Source organism: Oncorhynchus mykiss, chromosome 4 (genome assembly GCF_013265735.2).
Source record: "Oncorhynchus mykiss isolate Arlee chromosome 4, USDA_OmykA_1.1, whole genome shotgun sequence".
Taxonomy (NCBI): Eukaryota; Metazoa; Chordata; class Actinopteri; order Salmoniformes; family Salmonidae; genus Oncorhynchus; species Oncorhynchus mykiss.
In genome coordinates this window covers 29,881,708-29,908,525 of record NC_048568.1, presented here as the reverse complement: position 1 = coordinate 29,908,525, position 26,818 = coordinate 29,881,708, and the positions used below count along the sequence as shown (strand labels likewise).

The 26,818-nt window shown below is 42.7% G+C and overlaps 1 protein-coding gene across 1 annotated transcript in view; it reads left to right on the top strand.

Annotated features, from left to right (window-relative positions):
* The window catches only part of LOC110522468 (E3 ubiquitin-protein ligase pellino homolog 2), a 28,351-nt gene extending 5,668 nt beyond the window's left edge, over positions 1-22,683 (top strand). Inside the window, exons 2-7 of the mRNA XM_021600888.2 lie at positions 12,608-12,737; positions 12,860-12,961; positions 14,099-14,296; positions 14,603-14,788; positions 18,005-18,210; positions 20,736-22,683. Of these exons, the coding sequence (XP_021456563.1) occupies positions 12,608-12,737; positions 12,860-12,961; positions 14,099-14,296; positions 14,603-14,788; positions 18,005-18,210; positions 20,736-21,135 (1,222 nt within the window). The 3' untranslated portion in view covers positions 21,136-22,683. The remainder of the gene's footprint in view (positions 1-12,607; positions 12,738-12,859; positions 12,962-14,098; positions 14,297-14,602; positions 14,789-18,004; positions 18,211-20,735) is intronic.
* Positions 22,684-26,818: the final 4,135 nt, after the last annotated feature.

Genomic DNA, 26,818 nt, shown 5'->3' with positions numbered 1-26,818 from the left:
TCAGCGTTCAACACTATAGTGCCCTCAAAGCTCATCAATAAGCTAAGGACCCTGGGACTAAACACCTCCCTCTGCAACTGGATCCTGAACTTCCTGACGGGACGCCCCCAGGTGGTAAGGGTAGGTAGCAACATATGTCACGCTGATCCTCAACACAGGGGCTCCTCAGGGGTGTGTGTTCAGTCCCTCCTGTACTCCCTGTTCACTCATGACTGCATGGCCAGGCACGACTCCAACACCATTAAGTTTGCCGATGACACAACAGTGATCATCGGCCTGATCACCGACAACGACGAAACAGTCTGTAGGGAGGAGGTCAAAGACCTGGCCGTGTGGTGCTAGGACAACAACCTCACCCTCACCATGATCAAGACAAAGGAGATGATTGTGGAATACGGGAAAAAGAGGACCGAGCACGCCCCCGTTTTCATTGACAGGGCTGTAGTGGAGCAGGTTCAAGTTCCTTGGTGTCCACAACACCAACAAACTAACATGGTCCAAGCATCAAGACAGTCATGAAGAGGGTATGACAAAACATATTCCCCCTCAGGAGACTGAAAAGATTTGGCATGGGTCCTCAGATCCTCAAAAGGTTCTACACCTGCACCGTTGAGAGCTGGTTGCATCAATGCCTGGTATGGCAACTGCTCTTTCTCCGCGCACAAGGCACTACAGAGGGTAGTGCTTACGGCCCAGAGCATCACTGGGGCCAAGCTTCCTGCCATCCAAGACCTCTATAGCAGGCAGGGAAGGCCCTAAAAATGATCAAGGACTCAAGCCATCCTAGTCATAGACTGTTCTCTCTGCTACCGCAAGGCAAGTGGTACCGGAGGGCCAAGTCTAGGTCCAAGAGGCTTCCACAGCTTCTACCCCAAGCCATAAAACTCCTGAACATGTAATCAAATGGCCACCCAGACTATTTGCATTGCCCCCCCCCCCCCCCCCCTCTTTTACACCGCTGCTACTCTCTGTTGTTATCATCTATGCATAGTTACTTTAATAACTCTACCTACATGTACATATTACCTCAACTAACCGGTGTCCCCGCACATTGACTCTACCCGTACCCCCCGTATAAAGTCTCGCTATTATTTTACTGCTGCTCTTTAATTACTTGTTGCTTTTATTTCTTATTCATATTTTTTTAACTGCAGTGTTGGTTAGGGACTCGTAAGTAAGCATTTCACTGTATGGTCTACACCTCGGCGCATGTGACTAATACAATTAGATATGATTTGAATACATTTGTACTAATTTCTTCCCGAGACCAGCAGAGTAAAAAAAACTCTTATTAGCTTCCATTCCATTAGCGCATAAAACCGCTTCGCCAGGCCAAATATATACACTCCTTTCTTGTAACATTAATACAGTCTCTTAACAGCCTTAATATCTATTATAGACATGTTTGCTCAGTGGCGAACCTAATAGGCCTTCAGTGTGTGACAGGTTGGTGATTCTGAAAGGACAGCAACCATAATACCAGCGCACTCATGTAGGACAGTGTACTTTTTGTAAAACACAAAGGGCCAGTGGTGTAGTGGAGCCGTATACCCACTTTGTTTTCAATGGGCATTGTGTATACTCACTTATTAATCCCTACTGATGCGTACCAAAGTAGTGTAGTGGAGGTATACTACTTATCAAGTATGTAGTACAGTAGAGTAGTCATGCCCAACATAGTCTACACAATCGCAAAGCACGTGAAATATATTCACATGCACGCCGCACACAGCCTAGTTTCAGCAGAATATCATCTGCAGGCAGCAAGAAAGTGCAGCGCTCAACTGGTTTTGGCATGGAGCAACTCACAGAAGAATGACATTGGTAGCTGGTGGGGTCGGAAAGACATTTACAATTTAAGATATCTACCAGTAAATGTTAACTAAGGCAACAATGGGTATGCAAACCAGGTATTTAAAAAGTTTAGTCCAAAGTGTTGGTAAGTAGGCTATTTGTGATGTGCAATTGTCATCATGCACTGTTTGCATCAGGGGTGTAGACATGGATGGGCCTCGGTGGACAGAGGCCCATCCACTGGGGAGCCAGGCCCTAACAGGCCCACCAAATCAAATTGATGTGATTTAAGCATTGTTGTGGACCATCAAATTTTTGCATTAAAAAAATAATCTGGAAAAACTCACACAGGGTGCCTTTCCTTCGCTGGGCAGGCCAATTGGGAACTTTTTGGCAAAATCTGTGTATACCCACTTCTCCAGCCTGGCAGGTTGGCGCGTTGGGCCAGTAACCAAAAGGTTACTTAATGACAAGGTAAAAAATCTGTCATTCTGCCCCTGAGCAAGGCAGTTAACCCAATGTTCTCCGGGTGCTGACGACGTGGCTGTCGATTAACTTCTTTGGGACCGGGGGCAGTATTTTCATGTCCGGATGAAAAGTGTGTCCAAAGTAAACGGCCTGCTACTCACACCCAGAAGATAAGATATGCATACACTCTGAAGTTTCTAAAACTGTTTCAATCATGTCTGTGAGTATAACAGAACTTATTTGGCAGGCGAAACCCCGAGGACAAACCGTTCAATTTGTTTTGAGTTCACTCTTTTCAATGGGTTTTCATTGGGAATCCAGATTTCTAATCCACTTTCCTGTAGTTCCTATCGCTTCCACTGGATGTCAGCAGTCTTTAGAAATTGGTTGAGGTTTTTCCTTTGAGAAATGAAGAAGTAACACTGTTCAGAATGAGGCTCGAGGGAAGTGTACTCTTTGTTAGAGGCGCATGACCTGAAAGCACGCTCCACTTTGTTTTCCTTCGGTATTGAACACAGTATATCCCGTCTTCAATTTTATTGATTATTTACGTTAAAAAATACCTAAAGTTGTATTACAAAAGTAATTTGAAATGTTTAGACAATGCTTACAGGTAACTTTTGAGATATTTTGTAGTCACGTTGCGCAAGTTGGTACCGGTGTTTTTCTGGATCAAACGCGCCAAATAAATGGACATTTTGGATATATATCGATGGAATTAATCGAACAAAAGGACCATTTGTGATGTTTATGGGACATATTGGAGTGCCAACAGAAGAAGCTCGTCAAAGGTAAGGCATGAATTATATTTTTATTTCTGCGTTTTGTGTCGCGCCTGCAGGGTTGAAATATGCTTTTCTCTCTGTTTACTGGGGTGCTATCCTCAGATAATAGCATTGTTTGCTTTCACCATGAAGCATTTTTTAAATCTGACACGTTGGCTGGATTCACAACAAGTGTAGCTTTAATTTGGTATATTGAATGTGTGATTTCATCAAAGTTTAATTTTTATAGTAATTTATTTGAATTTGGCGCGCTGCATTTTCACTGGATGTTGGCCAGGTGGGACGCTACCGTCCCACATATCCCAGAGAGGCAGCCCTCCGCGCCTCTGATTCAGAGGGGTTGGGTTAAAAGCGGAAGACACATTGCAGGTGAATGCATTCAGTTGTACAACTGACTAGGTATCCCCCTTTCCCTACACCACTGCATAGGGCCAATGGAAAGACAGCAGTAACATACAACATGATGTTAAAGGATAGGCGGTCCATAACCTCGGACATAATAAGCCACTAGGTGCCAATCATAAGAATACAAAAACACAACCGTTGAGCATTTCCCAATCGAAATGTACAACTATTACTTCCCATTGCAAAAAAAAAAAAAAAGTAACCGGTGATCTAAAGTTTAAAGTGGAAGTGACAGCATTTTAACTACTTTGCAGATATGAAACAAACAATCATATCAGTAAAAAATATACAATTCCCAGTTTATGCTACAAAACCAACTTTATAAGAGGTTTTAAAAACAGGTTATATTAGACTCAACGTTCCATGACATAAACTAAGCATTGTTGGCAGAATAGATGGATGCAGTTCAATGCATGATTAATATGATTCACCAATACATTTCATGGTAGTCCTAAAAATATTGCTATGAGGTTGTAAATCACAGCTGGACTGGTACATTGTTTGCTGCCTCCATTCGGGTTGCACTTACTCAATATTCTGGACAAAAACGGACGAATGTAACTAAGGCTGGGAATGTCAATATAATCAAACTAGCAAGGGCAATGATCATAAGTCAGTCATAATGTGGCTAATAGAGGCTAGGGTATCTATTTATGTAGCAAGATAAAAACACAGAGCCTAATGCTAGCTAACTGCTAGGAGGATGCCATGCCATTGGAGAAGTGGGTTAGTGACTGACTTTTTCCCCTCATATCGTTTTTCGGTAGCTATACACAGCTAGAGATGCAGGTGTCATTTGGTTAGCTAGCAAGAACTTAAATCATTGTTATCCAGTTAGCCAGAATGAATTTGCAAATGCAAAAGATATGCTATCTACTCCGATTCAGAGCACTCTCATCTGAGTGTGTCAGTGCGCAGAACAACTGAAGAATTTACGAATGTGCAACAGCAGCTGAATGTGACCGGTGTAAACGTAGACAAAAAAAGTAATAGTGAATCAGGAATGCTCTAGAAACATGTTAACAGGCTAACCAGCTCTGCTACGGCGAGTAAAATAAGGTGTTCTCTCATTTGTGTCTGGAAGTAGTTGGCTAGCTAGAAAGCTAGCCAACTTTAGCCAGTTAGCTTGGGTGCTTGGTTGGGACAAGCATGCATTGGCAGGCAAGCTGCAGAATAAGTTTCAAAATGTAAGAGGACTCCCGTGGTGTTTACATATTTGCAGAAATTCATTCAGGTGGCTTTTGGCGAATGCGTTCTAATGATCTAAAGTTGCGCTGTTGCAACTTCCTGTAAAGACCAGTTCAAAGCGAATGTTAGCAGGCCCATGTGGCAAATGGCTTGTTTGTATAAAGGCCTACTGTTGCTCTGATTGGCAATAGCGCGCCAGTCTGTGTAGACTCCGGTCCTGGACAAGACAGATGTTTTTATTCTGATTAATTTACTGCAGTGTCTATTAATTGTCCAAACGCACGGACGCTTTCCCACTCTATATTGTTAAAGAATTTTAACAAACATTCTAAGAATTTATAAAATCGTGAAAATGACCATATCTAAGTGGTCGCTTGTCAGATAATGTTTTTAAGAAGTGCCATATTCTTCCTGGAAGTGTATATGAACAGATATTAATAAGATGTCATGTTGCTAAAATGCTGTCAGTTCCACTTTAAATGCAACAAGTTATTTTCAAACAGATGAGTAACGGAATAAAAAAAAACACCGTTCCACTCACCAGGTGATGATAATTTGAAACGTAACTTCTTGTTGAACGTTATTCTTGAAAATTAAGAAGCTAAAAAAAAATGAGCAACAACATCTTCAATAACACCTGCTGCAGCCCCTGCAAACTAGCCGACAACAAAAAGCTAGCTAGCTAGATAGTGGGAAAACTACTGCCCGCTTTTGCCGTCGTCATCTGTTGGCCTTCAAGAATTCAGAGGTTTCCATAGGTTTTTGTTAACGCTTCCACCCATTCAGTCAAAATGTGATTGGTTGATTCTAATGTCACGCCAAAATTTTGCCCTGATACAATTGAATGGCAGATGGCTTTATCTAGCTTATGATGGCCTAGCCAATGGCTGACTTGGATATCTAAACTCAGCAGAAAAATAAACGTCCCTTTTTCAGGACCCTGTCTTTCAAAGATAATTCATAAAAATCCAAATAACTTCACAGATCTTCATTGTAAAAGGTTTAAACACTGTTTCCCATGCTTGTTCAATGAACCATGAACAATTAATGAACATGCACCTGTGGAACGGCCGTTAAGACACTAACAGTTTACAGACTGTAGGCAATTAACCTTTTGCGTGTAGGGGGCAGTATTTTAGTTTTTGGCTAAAAAACGTACCCATTTGAAATGGCCTATTTCTCAGCCCCAGAAACTAGAATATGCATATAATTGTCAGTTTAGCATAGAAAACACTCTACAGTTTCCAAAACTATTAAAATATTGTCTGTGAGTATAACAGAACTGATATTGCAGGCGAAACCCTGAGGAAAATCCAATCAGGAAGTGCCTCTTATTTTGAAACCCTTCTGTTCCTATGCATGCCTATCCTCCATTTAAAGGGATATCAACCAGATTCCTTTTTCTATGACTTCCCTAAGGTGTCAACAGTCTTTAGACATAGTTTCAGGCTTTTGTTTTGAAAAATGAGCGTGAAAGATCACATTGCGGAAGTGGATCGGTGGGGGCTCTCAGAGTGAGTTGTGCGCTATAGAGTAAAGCGGCCATTGTTCCACCCGATGTTATTGAAAAACCTACACACTCGGTTGATATATTATCGAATATATATATTTTAAAAACAACCTGAGGAATGATTATAAAAAACGTTTGACATGTTTCTGTGGACATTATGGAGACTATTTGGATTTTCCGTCTGCGTTGTCGTGACCGCTCTTTCCTGTGGATTTCTGAACATAACGCGACAAACAAACTGAGGTATTTTGGGTATAAAAATAATCTTTATGGAACAAAAGGAACATTTGTTGTGTAACTGGGAGTCTTGTGAGTGAAAACATCCGAAGATCATCAAAGGTAAATGGTTAATTTGATTGCTTTTCTGATTTTCGTGACCAAGCTTCCTGATGCTAAGTGTACATAATGCTATGCTAGGCTATCGATAAACTTACACAAACGCTTGGATTGCTTTCGCTGTAAAGCATAATTTCAAAATCTGAGACGACAGGTAGATTAACAAAGGGTTAAGCTGTGTTTTGCAATATTGCACTTGTGATTTCATGAATATGAATATTTTTTAGTAATATTATTTGACTGTGGCGCTATGCTATTCAGCGGTTGCTGACGAAAATGATCCCGCGACAGGGATGGGTAGCGTCAAGAAGTTAAGGTCACAGTTATGAAAATTTAGGACACTAAAGAGACCTTTCTACTGACTCTGAAAAACACCAAAAGAAAGATGCCCAGGGTCCCTGCGTGAATGTGCCTTAGGCATGCTTCAAGGAGGCATGAGGACTGCAGATGTGGCCAGGACAATAAATTGCAATGTCCGTACTGTGAGACGCCTAAGACAGCACCAAAGGGAGACAGGACAAACAGCTGATCGTCCTTGCAGTGGCAGACCACGTGTAACAACACGTGTGGGTGAGACAGGTACAGGTATAGGATGGCAACAACAACTGTCCGAGTTACACCAGGAATGCACAATAGTCTGAGAGAGGCTGGACTGACGGCTTGTAGGCCTGTTGTAAGGCAGGTTCTCACCAGACATCACAGGCAACAATGTCACCTATGGGCACAAACCCACCATCGCTGGACCAGACAGGACTGGCAAAAAGTGCCACTGACGAGTCGCGGTTTTGTCTCACCAGGGGTGATGGTCAAATTTGCATTTATTGTCGTTGGAATGAGCATTACACCGAGGCCTGTACTCTGGAGCGGGGTCGATTTGGAGGTGGAGGATCCGTCATGGTCTGGGGCGGTGTATCACTGGACTGAGCTTGTTGTCATTGCTGACGATCTCAATGCTGTGCGTTACAGGGAAGACATCCTCCTCCCTCATGTGGTACCCTTCCTGCAGGCTCATCCTGACATGACCCTCCAGCATGACAATGCCACCACCCATACTGCTCGTTCTGTACCCTTTCTGCAGGACAGGAATGTCAGTGTTGTGCCATGGCCAGCGAAGAGCCCGGATCTCAATCCTATTGAGCACATCTGTTGGATCGGAGGGAGGGGGTTAGGGTCAATTCCCCCAGAAATATCCGGGAACTTGCAGGTGCCTTGGTGGAAGAGTGGGGTAACATCTCAAAGCAAGAACTGGCAAATCTGGTGCAGTCCATGAGGAGGAGATGCACTGCAGTACTTAATGCAGCTGGTGGCCACACCAGATACTGACTGTTACTTTTGATTTTGACCCCCTCCCTCCCTTTGTTCAGGGACACATTATTCCATTTATGTTCGTCACATCTCCTTGGAACTTGTTCAGTTTATGTCTGTTGAATCTTATGTTCATACAAATATTTGCACATGATAAGTTTGCTGAAAATAAACACAGTTGACAGTGAGATGATGTTTCCTTTTTTTGCTGAGTTTAGATTTATCTCCAGAGAGACCAGCAAAGAACTGCTGATTGGACCTTTTTTTTTCTCTTCCTCTTTTTCTCTTTCTCTTCAGTGTTAACCCCTGAGATTAAATCAGAACATCTTTGAAAATAACATAATTATTGTCATTAATATATTATTATAATCATTATTTTTTAAATCCTTAGCCCTTCTCTGAAGGCGTAGAAGGTCCATTGTTTACCACTGTGTTTGGGTTATTAATAATTTGTAGAGCGGCTCTATTTTCCTTCAGCATGCCCTTTTGCACAATTTTGAATGTCTAAAGAATCTATATGTTCTGAAATACTTGACATTTTCAACTCTTATGGTGCTGATTTGACAAAATTACAATCATGTTCTTGAATTGGACTCGCATTTTTCTGGTCTGTCGTGACTCGGCTTCGAACCCTTTTCCCCGTCCCAGTCACGGTGTGGTTTTAAGGTCTCTGCACTGGCTGCCAGTGAGTTTTCAAATTCATTAAAGATGATTCTATTGGTTTCTTAAATCAATCCATGAATGTGCACCCCAATAAATGTTAGACATGCTATTAGGTTATGTACCCAATAGGTCCCTCCAGGTCCTCTGGCACTGGCCTTTTAACTATCCTATAGCCTAGGACCAAGAGGCATGGAGAGACAGCCTTTAGTTATTATGCCCCCAGGTTCTGGAATTGCCTGCCAGAGAAGCGGAGGGGGGCTGAAACTGTGGACACATTTTCTTAGCTATGCTTTTCCTTAGTGTGCTTTTTAGTTGTTCAATTTGTCATAGTTAATTTTTTTATATTATGTTTTCTCTGTAGTAAATATTTCAGCTTTTCTTTTAGTTTTTTTGTTTTTGTTTTCCTGTAAAGCACATTGCGTTGCATTCCATGTTTGAAATGTGCTGTATAAATAATTATTGATTTGATTATATCCTGCTGCGATGGCATGATTTGCCAGGTACACCTTAAGGATCACAGACAGGCAGAGACTGCAGAGCATATCTCAGTGCAGGACATGTGAGGTGATGTCTGTTCTGCAGTGAGTCCCTGTCTGTCTGCTATCTCTCCTTCATTACCTTAGTTACACTGGGCTGAGTGGGCTCTGTGTGCTAGCCTGTGTCTTCTCTTTCTCTCTCACACTTAAAGGTTTGGGTCTCACTGGCGTCCCTTCTGGATGGTTAAGCATTGCACCTGTACTACCATTACTGTACCTCAATCTCATCTCGTTAAGTTAGCATTTTCTTCTCATTTAACTTCTTTAAGTATTACCATACAAGACTTTGCTGCTATCGCTTGCCTTTCTCTCAGCAGAGGGAGTGAATATTTCATATTGTGTACAATGTGCTGCCGAGGTGCATATGCGTGACGCTGTCGGACCAGAACTGGCCAGGTCAAATGTATCTCATCGCATCTCAACCCTCTCATCTTTTTGGCTGCGGTCCAAACACTTAAAAGCCACCCTATCCCTTCAGCCTCAAATTAAGTGGACACTTAATGATGATGACGTATCATTACATTTGACGAGTTTACACTTGCAGGGCAAGGGGCGAGGGAGGAAGGAATTATTTTTATATTGACCACCCTTAGCCGGAAATTATTGTGTTTTCAGCCACCGGTAGCTTGTGGGTGCTTTATATGCACAACAGTCAATTATGAGTGCATGTCTACTTGTATTAAATATGTAATTATTAATATACGCCTACTGTACGATAGCTATCAAGTTAATTAGCTAACTAACGTTAGCCTGCCTAGCTGGAAAATAAGGAAAATGTTTTATTTCCACATTTTCCAAACAAAAACATATGTACCTTTTCCGAGACATGTTTGTGCCGTCATGTGCATTTAGTAGCACCTTATCTATCTTATTTACATTCGTTTTTACTTACACTAGTGTCGTGTCTTTGGCTATGCCGGATTAAGTGATATGACATGCTATTCTATAAAATCCTTTCTCTGTAATTAATATTACCTGATTGAGCTAATCATGTAAATGTAATTAACTAGAAAGTCAGGGTACCACGAAATAATATTTATAGAGCAGTTATCTTCCGAAGAAACTCTTAAAGATCTAGTAATATTTTACACCAATAGCAGTCAATATTAATCGTCACCTTATTTCAGTCTCATCTGAGAGTTGTAAATTCTTGGTTATCTTCACGAACCCTGGCTAACAAGTTGAATCAGCAATACAAAATTGGGTTTAATTATTTATTTACTAAATACCTAACTAATCGCACAGAATGAATCATACCTTGATTACAAATGATGTCATGAAGGAAAACGTCCCTAGCGGACGGAACAGATATGACCGCTGGTTACACAAAGAAAAGGGGATTGGGTTTGAGTGAAAGAGTGGGTAGACTTGAGGAACAAAGGGAGAAGCTATGTCTCTATTGGGCCATAGGTAGCTACTCTATCGTAAATACAAAATCTTGTGCATTCTAAATCTCCGCCCATTTGGAAAAGGAAAATGCAATAAATATTTACTCTGAACTTCGCTTCAATAGGTTGGTGGTGGATGGAAGGCCGTGTTGCCCAACAGAGTCCTTTGTCCTTTGAAGAGTGTCTCTGGTGGTGAACGGGATACGTTGTAGTGTCGTCGTTGTGTGGTAGATGGAATACTCTGTCCGTCCTTTCCTAGCCCACGTTTACAGCGGTCGCTGCGAACTCAACGGCTAGGAGGTATCACTTCTATAGCGAATAAGAGTTCAAAGTTCATACCATTCGCAACCAAAGCTCACGCTGAGGTTGGCGTCGTTCTGTAGTTATTATCTGAATCCTTCTGACATCGGACCGTCGTCCTAATGTACCCGGAACAGAAGGTTACATTTTCATCAAGGGCTTATATAGTGGAGGGAGAAAAGGGTGTGTTTCATAGTTTATTACCCATGTCTCTTCACAGGGGCGGGCCACTGATTGAGCAGAGCTCTAATCTTATGAAAACCCAATTCTCTCATTTGGAAGCTAAAATTACATTTAATCTTTACACAAATAGTTTTATTTAAATTGCATTTAAATTGCACAACAATTCCATGTGAATCTGATAACTATAATGTGTAGACTTTCCCAGATAGTTTGTCATCCTGTCATCAGTCATAATGTCTCAGATGACAACCGAACTGACATCATATTTATTAAGTACCTGGTTCTATTACCGAAATATGGTTCCTTTCCCTCCACTTGTTTGATGTTCCCAGACGCTCTATGTTTAACAAAGGCTATTCAAGAGTCCCTCAGTAGAGTCAGAGAGAGGGAAGGGAGAAAGGTATTTATGGGGGGGGGGGTCATAAACCTTACCCACAGACCAACGTCATGACACTAGTATGTTGACTTCTCCATTCATGTTGTATTTAAGTTTTCACTGACTTTTCTTAGCAGATGTACAATCGTCGCAAATTGAATTATGGGGAGTTTCAGGCCCCGGAGTGAACATTATTGTGCACTCGCAAAGCCGACTAAAAACGAGGACTGAGGGGCTTACGTTGAAAACGTCCCTTGCTTGGCTAGTCATTTGGACCTCACTCCAAGATGGTGACGGGGATTCCCCCAAGGGCATAAGGCAAGGGTAAGTGGACGAGGGTGTGTCTTTTTAAGTGTTTGGACCGCAGTCTTTCTGTATCCCTCTTCATGACCTTTGCCCTGTTCTCCTTCTGCCCCCTCTCTCCCTCATGTCCACCCCCTTTCTCTCTGCCCTCTCTTCCTGCTCTCTCTTTCTGGTATATTTCTCCTCTTTCTGCCCTCTCCCTGCCTTCTAACTCCTCTCCCTTCTCCCTCAGCTCTGTCCTAATGTGACACAGGGTAATTGTACAGGTAGCAGTGTGTTCCCTTCAGCTTCCTCTCCTCAGATCTCATGACAGGGCCGCCCTATTCTAACACTGGGAAATGGAAAGATATTGAGAGAGCGGGAGAGTTGATTTGGAAGCAGAGTTGATGTCCCCTCACAAAGGGCTTTGTGCCCACTGGGCATCATCCGAATAGTCTTTAATAGGTACAATACCGCTGATTAGCTGAAAGCTAAAACCAGCATGCGGCCCTGTCTGTGAACTCCTAGCATGACAGCGCAGCTCCACTCTGTTGCCCAGGAAGCTAGAGACGACACACAAAGAGTTTAGGTTTGAACAATCAGCAGAGATGACAGCACCGTTCCACTTAGGCTAACGCTTACTCATCCACTCTTTCTCTTTCCATCTCTTGCTTGCTTACACACACACACACACACACACACACACACACACACACTGAATACAGTTTAATTGGTATTTCAGTGTAAAGAGGGTTCACACAGTAACCGCACTATTCTAAGCGGCCTGTCAGTGAATTGTGCTCATGTTGTACTTACCAATGGATGAGCAGGCAGTTGTACAATACATTAGTTGTCTGTGAGGAATGAGTGGTGGGTGTGATAGGCTAGCATAATAAAAGGGATATTTAATTATGTGGCAAAGTATGCCTACAGGCATCCAACTGCCAAAACAAAAGAGCCTAATGATCAGTATTGATTTGCGATATCAACTGTCTTCAATGATCACATGAGGTGAATGGGATACATGCGGTATTCCCTTTCGCTAATTATGTAGCCTCTCTGTGTACTTGTTTTTGTGTTCTCTGTAGGTACAATGGTTCTCTGCCCAGTGGGGACAGGGGGAGGAGGAAGAGCCGCTTCGCTCTGTACCGGAGGACCAAGGCCAACGGAGTCAAACCCAGCACTGTTCACATCCTCAACACACCACACGACAGCAAGGTGTGTGTGTGATGTTACCATAGTCTTCCTATGGTGGGAAATTCTGTCCTCATGGTAACCTACAGTAAGAGTGGACAGGGTAAAAGGATTATTGCTGTGTCTGTGTCTGTGTGTGATTGCAGGCAGTCCACAGCAGAGGGCAGCACAGCATCTCCTTCACTCTGTCCCGCAACCAGACAGTGGTGGTGGAGTACTGCCACGACAACGACACTGACATGTTCCAGGTAAACACCACAACAAGGGTTTTATTTAGGCTAAATACCAGAATGATGCCAGCTTATCTAGAGAACACTGAGTTCTTTGTCTTCCATAACCAGGAAGAACAGAAAGAGGTGTTGCTACCACTTTCCCTTTTTGAATAGATAATTGAAGGACTTGGTTATTATTTATTGCTTCTGCTATGTGTATACCACGTTCTACAAAGTTTTTATTGGATGCCTAATTTTGACTCGGATGCTGGGTATACTCTGAACCATCAATGGGCTTGGCAATCCCACACCAAACCCCTTACTGTACTGAAAGAACCACATCACACATTACAACCGCAGGGGAACATGATGAAGATTCAGTTCTGAAAAGATGTCTGTTGGTGGCCAGCTGAGAACAGGGACCCAGATACATTCAAAGCATGGTTGCTGTCCCCAGTCCACCTGGCCGTGCTGCTGCTCCAGTTTCAACTGTTCTGCCTTATTATTATTATTATTATTCGACCATGCTGGTCATTTATGAACATTTGAACATCTTGGCCATGTTCTGTTATAATCTCCACCCGGCACAGCCAGGAGAGGACTGGCCACCCCACATATCCTGGTTCCTCTCTAGGTTTCTTCCTAGGTTTTGGCCTTTCTAGGGAGTTTTTCCTAGCCACCGTGCTTCTACACCTGCATTGCTTGCTGTTTGGGGTTTTAGGATTGGTTTCTGTACAGCACTTTGAGATATCAGCTGATGTACGAAGGGCTATATAAATACATTTGATTTGATTTTGATTTGATGGAGAGGGGTGTAGAACTATAAATACATGTACTTGTATCTTAAGTGTTTTATCACAGGTGGTTAATTTAATATGAGTAACTACACACAGCTTGAAAATAAATGTTGCTGGATGTTACTGCTATTTTTGTGTGAAAGATAAAGTATTGTAAGTCATAAGCACAACAGGATCCTTCAAGTCCTGGCCTAATTACCAAGCTAAAGAAAAGCTCAAATCATCAATAAAACGAAAATCATGACTCTACATAAAATATTACTTTTAGCTACTAGTAGAGCAAAGGGCCTTAAAATTGCTTTCCAATCGAACCATGTTCTGAACACAATAAAGATCCCATGTAATGTTTCTCTCCGTCTCACTCGTTTCCCTGCAGATTGGGCGCTCCACAGAAAGTCCAATAGACTTTGTTGTGACGGACACTTCAGGAGAGGGGAAGGAGGGTGAGGACCCCTCGGTGGCCCCCAGCACCATCTCCCGCTTCGCCTGCAGGGTGGTGTGTGAACGCAACCCCCCCTACACCGCACGCATCTATGCCGCTGGCTTCGACTCCTCCAAAAACATCTTCCTAGGGGTTAGTGTGTAGCACAGGCTCGGTAGAGAGACCAAATGGAGAGATGTATGGGCACAAACCCACCATCGCTGGACCAGACAGTTGGATGTCAGTTGAAAATGAGTTGGAGAAGAATCACACTTCGTTATGGCCAAATTCAATAGTTACAAACGAGTGTGTTCCTAGTGGACGGGTGCCGGCAGTACCTACCTACGTTTTCTCCCTCTGGGTGCCTACTGAATGCAATAGATACAAATAACCAAGCTTCTGTTCTCTCTCGATTTTCTTCCTTTTCTTCTTCTTCTTCATCATCTCCTCCTCCTTCAGGAGAAAGCCACTAAGTGGAAGAACCCGGATGGCCACATGGATGGTTTGACTACCAACGGGGTGCTGGTGATGCACCCTGAGGGCTTCCCTGAGGACAGCAGACAGGGTCTATGGAGGGAGATCTCTGTATGTGGGGACGTCTACGCCCTCCGAGAGACACGCTCCGGACCCAGCCGAGGAAAACTGGTCAGTACTTAAGCTACAAGAGGCACAACCAGAACTCTGCCCCAAATGGCACCCTATTCCATATATGTGACCCACCGGCTCGATTCGGTCTCATGTAGCGAAATTTGAAATGGTGTTTTTTACATTGGATAAAAGTAGAGATTTAGAGCTACAAAATGGTATATCATACACTACAGTTGAGAAACAATGGGAAAGTAATTCTGCTTTGAAAGTTGATAAACTTGTAACCTCACTTTTGAGAAAATGGCCCTTGAGTGTTTTGGTACCTACTGGCGAGCTCTTCTTTGTCTACACCCATTTAGCATCGTTAACACACTCTTACGCTTTAGCCCCACCCATCTCTGACCATTTTACTTGCACTAGCAGAGCTGGTTAGGCTGTTTTTATCTTAGCCAGAGTGTTGGTGACTGCAACTGTGCTGCTGGCAACAATTTACTTACACCAGCCATATTCAACGGGTGTTGGGCATTCGTAAATTCATCAGTTATTCTGCACTCTGGCACACTCAGACGAGAGTGTTCTGAAATCGGAGTAGATGGCCAGAACAAATTTACCAGCTACATCTATCGACAATTGTCGCAGTGACATCATAAACATTCTATGGAAATAGTTACTTGCAAAGTGGAGTTTTTAGACATGTAGCTAGATAGCTAAACAATGGACCATAATCCCAACTCGTGACATTACTACCCTGCATGAATCTGCAGGTAGCTAACCTACCAGGTTCGACTTTGACAAAATGTGAAAGTTGTAATATCTGAAAAGGTAGCTAGCTAGACTCTTTACATTTTTTTATTTAACCATTATTTAACTACGCAAGTCCGTTAAGAACAAATTCTTATTTACAATGCTGGCCTAGCAAAAGGCCTCCTGTGTGGACGGGGGCCTGGGATAATAAAAAATACAATATAAATATAGGACAAAACACACATTACGACAAGAGAGACAACACTACATAAAGAGAGACCTAAGACGACAACATAGCAAGGTAGCAACACAACATAACAACAACATGGGAGCAACACAACATGGTAGCAGCATAAAACATGGTACAAACATTATTGGGCACAGACAATAGCACAAAGGGCAGAAGGTAGAGACAACAATAGAACTGTCAGTAAGAGTGTCCATGACTGATTATTTGAATGAAGAGATTGAGACAATACTGTCCAGTTTGAGTGTTTGTTGCAGCTCGTTCCAGTTGCTAGCTGCAGCGAACTGAAAAGAGGAGCGACCCAGGGATGTGTGCTTTGGAGACCTTTAACAGAATGTGACTGGCAGAACGGGTGTTGTATGTGGAGGATGAGGGCTGCAGTAGAAATTTCAGATGTGGGTAGTGAGGCCTAAGAGGGTTTTATAAATAAGCATCAACCAGTAGGTCTTGCGATGGGTATACAGAGATGACCAGTTTACAGAGAAGTATAGAGTGCAGTGATGTGTCCTATAAGGAGCATTGGTGCCAAATCTGATGGCCGAATGGTTTAGAACATCTAGCCGCTCGAGAGCACCCTTACCTTCCAATCTATAAATTATGTATCCGTAATCTAGCATAGGTAGAATGGTCATCTGAATCAGGGTTAGTTTGGCATCTGAGGTGAAAGAGGAGCGATTACGATAGAGGAAACCAAGTCTCTAATTAACTTAAACCTACAGCTTTGATATGTGCTGAGAGAAGGACAGTGTACTGTCTAGCCATTCTCCCGAGTACTTGTATGAGGTGACTACCGCAAGCTCTAAACTAGAGGTCGACCGATTATGATTTTTCAACGCCGATACCGATTATTGGAGGACCAAAAGAAACGATGCCGATTAATCGGCCGATTTCAACAAAATATATATATATATATATTTGTAATAATGACAATTACAACAATACTGAATTAACACTTATTTTAACTTAATATAAAACATCAATAAAATCAATTTAGCCTCAAATAAATAATGAAACATGTTCAATTTGGTTTAAATAATGCAAAAACAAAGTGTTGGAGAAGAAAGTAATGTGTGCCATATAAAAAAGCAACCGTTTAAGTTCCTTGCTCAGAACATGAGAACATATGAAAGATGGTGGTTCCTTTTAACATGAGTCTTCAATATTCCCAGGTAAGAAGTTTTAGGTTGTAGTTAATATAGTATTTATAGGACTATTTCTCTCTATACTATTTGTATTTCATATACCTTTGACTATTGGATGTTCTTATAGGCACTATAGTATTGCCAGTGTAACAGTATAGCTTCCGTCCCCCCCCCCTCACCCCTACCTGGGCTCGAACCAGGAACACATAGACAACAGCCACACTCAAAGCATCGTTACCCATCGCTCCACAAAAGCCGCGGCCCTTGCAGCGCAAGGGGAATAACTACTCCAAATCTAAAAGCGAGTGACGTTTGAAACAGTATTAGCGCACACCCAGCTAACTAGCTAGCCATTTCACATTGGTTACACCAGCCATTAGGCTGATATGCTTGAAGTCATAAACAGAGCTGTGCTTGCGAAGAGCTGCTGGCAAAACGCACAAAAGTGCTGTTTGAATGAATGATTACGGGCCTGCTGCTGCTCAGTCAGACTGCTCTATCAAATCAGACATAATTATAACATAATAACACACTGAAATACTAGCCTTTGGTCATTAATATGATCGAATCCGGAAACTATCATTTCGAAAACAAAACGTTTATTATTTCAGTGAAATACGGAACCGTTCGGTATTTTATCTAACGGGTGGCATCCCTAAGTCTAAATATTCTTGTTACATTGCACAACCTTCAATGTATGTCATAATTACGTAAAATTCTGGCAAATTAGTTCGCAATGAGCCAGGCGGCCCAAACTGTTGCATATACCCTGAATCTGCGTGCAATGAACGCAAGAGAAATGACACAATTTCACCTGGTTAATATTGCCTGGATCAGTAGTTATAACTAGTGATTATGATGGCTTGTTTTTTTATAAGATAAGTTTAATGCTAGCTAGCAATTTACCTTGGCTTCTACTGCATTTGCGTAACAGGCAGGCTACCTGTGGAGTGCAATGGTTAGAGCGTTCGACTAGTTAACTGTGCGTTTGCAAGATTGGATCCCCTGGGCTGACAAGGTGAAAATCTGTCGTTCTGCCCCTGAACAAGGCAGTTAACCCACAGTTCCTAGGCCGTCATTGAAAATAAGAATGTGTTCTTAACTGACTTGCCTAGCTAAATAAAAGGTATTTTCCCTCAGGCGGAGGGAGAAAGCAGTGCCCTTCGTGATGGTTCTCTGGTGGACCTGTGTGGAGCCACTTTGCTGTGGCGTACTGGAGAGGGCCTGCTCCGCGCTCCCACCCTCCGCCACCTGGAGGCACTGCGACAGGAGCTCAACGCTGCCCGGCCACAGTGTCCTGTAGGCCTCAGTACCCTGGCCTTCCCCAGCTTGCCACGCAGCCATAGGTTAGTAATATGCACAGTGATGTAGTGGAGGGTAAATGGAGTTCTCACACCTTTTTTTGGCGCGGGGGTTTACCCACCATTTGTGGAAAAATACATTGAAAGTATAGGGAGTGTTTATTTATTTCAATTTAGTGGGTAGATTATCTTTAATATTGCAGATAGATCGTGGCTTCTATCAGTGTAATTGCCTGCATCATTTCCAATTCCCCCAAATATTTTCTTTTGTATATAGAGTACCAGTAAAAAGTTTGGTCACACCTACTCGTTCAAGGGTTTTTCTTTCTTTTTACTATTTTCTACATTGTAGAATAATAGTGAAGACATCAAAACTTTGAAATAACACATATGGAATCAAGAAAGTGTTAAACAAATTAAAATATATTTTAGATAATTCAAAGTAGCCACCCTTTGCCTAGATGACAGCTTTGCACACTCTTGGCATTTTCTCAGCCAGCTTCATGAGGTAAGTCACCTGGAATGCATTTAAATTAATACGTGTGCCTATTTAAAAGTTAATTTGTGGAATTTTTTTCCTTAATGCGTTTGAGCCAATCAGTTGTGTTGTGACAAGGTGGTATACAGAAGATAGCCCTATTTGGTTAAATACCAAGTCCATAATATGGCAAGAACAGCTCAAACAAGCAAAGAGAAACAACAGTCCATCATTGCTTTAAAACATGAAGGTCAGTCAAATAAAAGCTTCACAGAGTTCAAGTAACAGACACATCAACATCAACTGTTCAGAAGAGAATGCGTGAATCAGGCCATCATGGTCCAATTGCTGCAAAGAAACCACTACTAAATAACACCAATAAGAAGAAGAGACTTGCTTGGGCCAAAAAACACGAGCAATGGACATTAGACCAGTGGAAATCTGTCCTTTGGTCTGATGAGTCCAAATTTGATATTTTTGGTTCCAACCGCCGTGTCTTTGTGAGACGGAGAGTAGGTGAACGGATGATCTCTGCATGTGTGGTTCCCACCGTGGAGCATGGAGGAGGAGGTGTGATGGTGACACTGTCAGTGATATATTTAGAATTCACTTAACCAGCATGGATACCGCAGCATTTTGCAGCGATACGCCATCCCATCTTAGTGGGGCTGTAATTTTTTTTTAAACAGGACAATGACCCAAAACACACCTCCAGGCTGTGTAAGGCCTATTTGACTAAGAAGGAGAGTAATTGAGTGGTGCATCAGATAACCTGGCCTCCACAATCACCTGACCTCAACCCAATTGAGATGGTCTGCGATGAGTTGGATCGCAGAATGAAGGAAAAGCAGCCAACAAGTGCTCAGCAAATGTGGGAACTCCTACAAGACAAATAAAATCTCAAATATAAAATCTATTTAGATTTGTTTAACACGTTTGGTTACTACATGTGTTATTTCATACTTTTGATGTCTTCGCTATTATTCTACAGTGTAGAAAATAGTAAAAAATAAAGAAAATCCTTGAATGAGTAAGTGTGTCAACTTTTGACTGGTAGTGTAGGTCAGGATATTAAAGCCTCCATATATCCACTAGTTCCTATATATCCATGGTATTTTGTGATTTCCTTAAGTACATGAGGGTAATCGTCGGTAGTGTGATTTCCTTTACAGCCCATTAAAGTATTTAAAACCGTATTATAGTCTCCCACCATAATAACAGGCATATAGGCTTGATAAATAAATTTTTAAGAAGCTTCGATCATCATTATTTGGACTGTATAGATTAATGAGCCAAATCTGTTTATGGTCCAATAACATATTTAAAATAATCCTTCTACCTTTCGGATCTGTTTTGTACAGTTTGCTCAATTGGATCAAAATTATTGTTCATAAATATCATCACCAAGTATAGGGAGTGTTAGTTGATTCACTCTGTACGGTGATCAGAGTTAACCCACCTACTTTTTTTTTTTTACCACTACATTACAACACCCACACACAAACACACAGCGGTTATAGCCTATCGGTCAAAGTGTTGGGCCTGTAACCGAAAGGTTTGAATCCCTGAGCCGACAAGGTGAACAATCTGTGTATGTGCCCTTGAGCAAGGCACTTAACCCTAATTACGCCATGGTCTCCGTTGATAATGGCAGATACCCCACTCCAAGGGGATATGCAAAAATATATATCTAAGTCACAAATGCATATTAATAAACACTTGTACTTGTGTGAAATAGGACAAATATAAGCACCCACAATTACTATTATTATTACTACACACTGCTACACTAGTAGCTCAACACTTCCTAGCCCGTAGGCCTCAGTAAGCAGCCACAGATGGCTAGCTACTAAACAGTGGTACACTAGGAGCTATACCTATTCATAAGTTGCCCCTATCTACTGTTACAGTGATCAGGTGCAAATTCAACCTTGAGCATGACACAACATGACCCAATTCCAAATCTGATTTTATCCCATGTAATCTATTTATAGCTATTTTGCAATATAATATAACTACTACCAAAAATGAATAAAAATGATGCTTTGAGTTTGATAAAAGCTAAAACCAAGTCGTTGTCATTTCCCCCCAGTCTGGAGGAGCGCCAGCCCTGGGTCTACCTCACCTGTGGACATGTGCATGGCCACCATGACTGGGGCCAGCGTCCGGAGCGCCGGGAGGAGGGAGGAGAAGAGGGGGAGGAAGGGATCACAACGGTCCGCCGGGAGTGCCCTCTATGCAGGAGCGTAGGGCCCTACGTGCCCCTGTGGCTGGGGTGTGAGCCCGCCGTGTACGTGGATGCTGGAGCTCCCACATATGCGTTTGTACCCTGCGGCCACGTTTGTTCGGAGAGGACAGCCAAGTATTGGGCGGATACCCCACTGCCTCATGGGACACATGCCTTCCGGCCCACCTGTCCCTTCTGCTCTGCTCCTCTCAGCAGCACCCCACAGGGCTGGACACGCCTCATCTTCCAGGGCCCTATCGACTAGCTCGGGCCCCCGGGAATGGAGACCACAACTACTACGCAAACGTGGAACCAACCATGTCACTAAGCCAAGGGCCCAATCCTAACTTGAGATAATAGTGCGGAACTAACGTGAATATTTCTTCCATTTACACTGCATCCTTGATGTATGATTTTAGACAAGTGCGTGTAACTTAAACATCTTTGTAAATCATGTGTTGATGTCAGTTTAGGATCTGTGTGGAAGTTTAAGTTAGACTCACGTTTCTCTCAAGGTAAGATTTTGTCCATAACAGAACCTCACTTCAAAAGCAATAAGAACTCCACTATAGCAAAGCATTACACTCATAGATAAGCTAGTTGTTCCGTTAGTCATCCATGTTTCCAGTTGTCTCTTCAGACATGGCTGAATGTTGTCTGCAGCTCAAGGGCTAAACCTGGGGTATGTTGAAGTCACTGGATGTTCATATTTAATGGTTTCCTGAAAATAATGGTTAATGGTTTCCCTCTCAGCCTAATTTTGAACCAAAAATGTAATGATGCTTCCAAAGTTTTTGATTGAATATTCCATTTGACAAAATTTGAATTTTTCTGAAAACAAAACATTGTAATATTGCGAAGCGGTTCACCTCGCAATTACCAATAACTTACTTTATAGTAGCAAAGATAAGTGATGTTTGTGAACATTCTGCAGTTTGACCACACCTCAGGTTGGGAACCAGTCAGACAGACAAGGTCTTTGCCATGTGTCAATATAGCAGAAAGATCAAAGGCTGTGACCGAAGGTAACCTCATAAGACAACAGTTTTTCAATTAAAATGTAACTATTTTATTAAAATTGGGGATGTTTGGGATGGGTTAGGATTTTATTTAGATGTTAAGATACAACTATTTTTTTATCTTGAGTATTGTTTTTAGTTAAATGTGATTTGTCAATGTAAGTGTTTTCTATATGTGTATGATGATGATTATTATTATTATTATGTGTGTTCGATGAAACTGGGAGAGCTTGTGAGTGTGAGAAAATTGCCAACACTGTGTCACACAACCATAAAAAATTGCCCAGACAATGAATGTAGCCAAATACTCAGGCTATACTAGCTTAGCCTTCCAATGTGCTCGTATTGAATTGTTCTATATTATGCTACTATTTTTTTATCTAAACATCATGATATAGCTGGAACATTTCAAATTGCTTCAAGAAGATGAACCCGTTAAATAACATACCTACACTACTTCTCGTTTATCTTGCATGAACACACACACACACATCTTGCACTGTGCCAAACCTTGCATTTATGCTAAATTGTACACAGTGTTACATGTTAATTATACACGGTACTAAATGCCTCAAGTGAAAAGAAATGCTGGCGAAGTGAGCAGTCCAACAGAAATCTATAATTTAAACATGTTCTTTCCCATATAAGAAATGTACACGCCTACTCAGCTGCTATTCAGGGACAGAGAACATGCAGTAGAACCGACATGATGTAGTTATCTAGAATAGAGATAATCGTGTCAGCTCTATATTACCTTTCTATGATGTATTAACTTTTTCAGGTTTACAGCCGTCAGTCCTCCGCACACTACCATGCTGTATTTGAAATACACTGTATATACAAAAGTATGTGGACACACCTTGAAATTAGTGGATTTGGGGGCCGCTGAAGTGCGGAAAAATCAACTGTCCTCGGTTGCAACACTCACTACCGATTGCCAAACTGCCTCTGGAAGCAATGTCAGCACAAGAACTGTCTTCGTCGGGAGCTTCATGAAATAGGTTTCCATGGCCAAGCAGCCGCACACAAGCCTAAGATCACCATGCGCAATGCCAAGCGTTGGCTGGAGCGGTGTAAAGCTTGCCACCATTGGACTCTGGAGCAGTGGAAACGCATTCTCTGGAGCATCTGGCAGTCTGATGGATGAATCTGCGTTTGGCGGATGCCAGGAAAACGCTACCTGCCCGAATGCATCATGCCAACTGTAAAGTTTGGTGGAGGAGTAATAATAGTCTGGGGCTGTTTTTCATGGTTTGGGCTATGCCCCTTAGTTCCAGTGAAGGGGAATTTGAACGCTACCGCATACAATGACATTCTAGATGAATATGTGCTTCCAACCTTGCTGCAATAGTTTGGGAAGGCCCTTTCCTGTTTTAGCATGAAAAAGAGAGGTCCATACAGAAATGGTTTGTTGAGATAGGTGTGGAAGAACTTGACTGGCCTGCACAGAGCCCTGACCTCAACCCCATCGAACACCTTTGTGTGATGAATTGGAACGCCGACTGCGAGCCTGGCCTAATCGCCTAACATTAGTGCCTGACCTCACTAATGCTCTTGTGGCTGAATGGAAGTCCCTGCAGCAATGTTCCAACATCTTGTGGAATGCCTTCCCAGAAGAGTGGAGGCTGTTATAGCCACAAAGGAGGGACCAACTCCATATTAATGCCCATGTTTTTGGAATTAGTTGTTCGATGAGCAGGTGTCCACATACTTTTGGTAGTGTAGTGTGTATTGGGTAATATTACCAATGGGTAAAGATAGAAGCACTTCAGGATGTTACAACCAATCAGGACGTCTTCCGAGTTCAGTTGTTAAAAGAACAACCTTCTCTTCCTCAGTGCCAGTGTTTTCACCAAACCGATTGTCTATTAGCTCAGGTTTAGAATACCCAGAGTTTGCCCACGGGGCAGCACAGGACACTCGGCTACAGTAAGCTAGTAGTAGACAAGATTTTGGATGGTCATTTATTTCATGGCCACATTGAAAGAGTTGCAACGTTAGAGAACATTCCGATAAGAATACATTGTTTAGAAATACATGAATAGTGAGTCATGTCATTCGGTAAAGTCCATTTCTGTTTGCAACATTCGGTAAAACATTATTACCTTTTTTAATAGGCCCCATTTACTGCACCTTTCAATATTTCTCAAGACCTTAGTACAGGGGTGGGTGATCTCAGACCTGGTCTGAGATCAGTCTGATGACTTCCATATCCGGGTAATGATACAGTTACCCAGTCCCTCAGGGGTTGTGGTGGAACTAGTCAGGATTTTTTTTTAAAGTCAGTTACATTTCTGTTACCTACCCTGTTAAATCTCCATTTGCCCCAGTCCACGGGATATTCTGCTATTGAACGTGCCAATTCTTAAATGTAGGCCTATTATTATGATATAGCAGGTGAATGAAATAATGTTTGCCCAGACTTTTGTCATATTTTATTGTTTTATATCCTTTTTGTTCTGGGTTATTTTATCCTTTTGTTTTTTCTCCTCTGATTTATTCTCCCATTGCGCCCCAGAGTCTGTATAAGTCACTCCTAACGACGGGTCCATGGTCAGATATCGTTTCAGTCCCTCTAAAGCTTCATTCTGGAATTGGGGTGAGCATAATCTGATCCTAGATCTGTTAAGAGGAATTTATTAAACCAACATTAAACCATTTTTCTATCTGTTTATCCCCACCTCACAGATTACCTTTGATTTGTAAGGTCCTGTTAACCTCACAACTATTACTCTGGAGCGACCAAAACTCTAAATGCTTATGAAGTGCTTTGCCTCTTACTTCACTGTAATCCTGGGGTGCACAGACAATCACTGTACATACGTCAATAAACCTGTTTTAAAACTAGACTGTCTGTTTACTGACTGGAAGGGGATGAGATTAAGGTTTGGGGGTCATGAATGTCAAAAGGAATAGCTGTTCTCCCCTTAACATCAGAAGCCTCCTCCGTAAGTTTGTTTTACTCACTGCTTTAGCACACTCCGCCAACCCTGATGTCCTTGCCGTGTCTGAATCCTGGCTTAGGAAGGCCACCAAAAATTCTGAGATTTCCATACCCAACTACAACATTTTCTGTCAACATAGAACTGCCAAAGGGGGAGGAGTTTCAATCTACCGCAGAGATAGCCTGCAAAGTTCTGTCATTCTTTTCAGGTCTATGCCCAAACAGTTCAGACTTCTAATTAAAAAAAATAATCTCTCCAGAAATAAGTCTCTCACTGTTGCTGCCTGTTATCGACCCCCCCCCCCCCCCCCCCCCACCCTCTGTTCCCAGCTGTGCCCTGGACACCATATGTGAATTGATCGCCCTCAGTCTAGCTTCAGAGTTTGTTGTGTTAGGTGACCTAAACTGGGATATGCTTAACACCCCGGCAGTCCTACAATCTAAGCTAGATGCCCTCAATCTCACACAAATCATCAAGGAACCCACCAGGTACAACCCTAAATCCGTAAACATGGGCACCCTCATGACATTATCCTGACCACCTTGCCATCCATATACACCTCTGCTGTTTTCAATCAGGATCTCAGCGATCACTGCCTCACTGCCTGTATCCTCTATGGGTCCGCAGTCAAACGACCACCCCTCATCACTGTCAAACGCTCCCTAGAACACTTCTGCGAACAGGCCTTTCTTATCGACCTGGCCTGGGTATCCTGGAAGGATATTGACCTCATCCCGTCAGTCGAGGATGCCTGGTCGTTGTTTTAAAGTAATTTCCTCATCATCTTAGATAAGCATGCCCCTTTAAAAAAAATGCAGAACCAAGAACAGATATAGCCCTTGGTTCACTCCAGACCTGACTGCCCTTGACCAGCACAAAAACATCCTGTGGCGGACTGCAATAGCATCGAATAGTCCCCGCGATATGCAACTGTTCAGGGACCAATACACGCAGTCAGTCAGGAAGCAAAGGCTAGCTTTTTCAAGCAGAAATTTGCATCCTGTAGCTCTACCTCCAAAAAGTTTTGGGGCACTGTAAAGTCCATGGAGAACAAGAGCACCTCCTCCCAGCTGCCCACTGCACTGAGGTTAGGTAACACGGTCACCACCGATAAATCCATGATAATCGAAAATTTCAATAAGCAGTTCTCTACGGCTGGCCATGCCTTCCTCCTGGCTACGCCAACCGCGAGTAACAGCTCCACCCCCCCCCCACAGCTACTCGCCCGAGCCTCTCCAGCTTCCCCTTCACTCAAATCCAGATAGCAGATGTTCTGAAAGAGCTTTAAAATCTGAACCTGTACAAATCAGCTGGGCAAGACAATCTGGACCCTCTCTTTCTAAAACTATCCACCTCCATTGTTGCAACCCCTTTTACTAGCCTGTTCAACCTCTTTCGTATCGTCCAAGATCTCTTAAGATTGGAAAGCTGCTGCGGTTATCCCCCTCTTCAAAGGGGGAGACGCTCTAGACCCAAACTGCTATATATGTATATCTATCCTACCCTGCCTCTCTAAAGTCTTCGAAAGCCAAGTTAATAAACAGATCACAGACCATTTCGAATCCCACCGTACCTTCTCCGCTGTGCAATCCAGTTTCCGAGCCAGTCACGGGTGCACCTCAGCCACGCTCAAGGTCCTAAACGATATCATAACCGCCATCGATAAGAGACAGTACTGTGCAGCCGTCTTCATTGACCTGGCCAAGGCTTTCGACTCTGTCAATCACCGTATTCTTATCGGCAGACTAAACAGCCTTGGTTTGTCTAATGACTGCCTCGCCTGGTTCACCAACTACTTTGCAGGCAGAGTTCAGTGTGTTAGATTGGAGGGCAGTTGTCCAGACCTCTGGCAGTCTCTATGGGGGTACCACAGGGTTCAATTCTCGGGCCGACTCTTTTCTCTGTATATATCAATGATGTCGCTCTTGCTGCGGGTGATTCCCTGATCCACCTCTACGCAGACAACACCATTCTGTCTACTTCT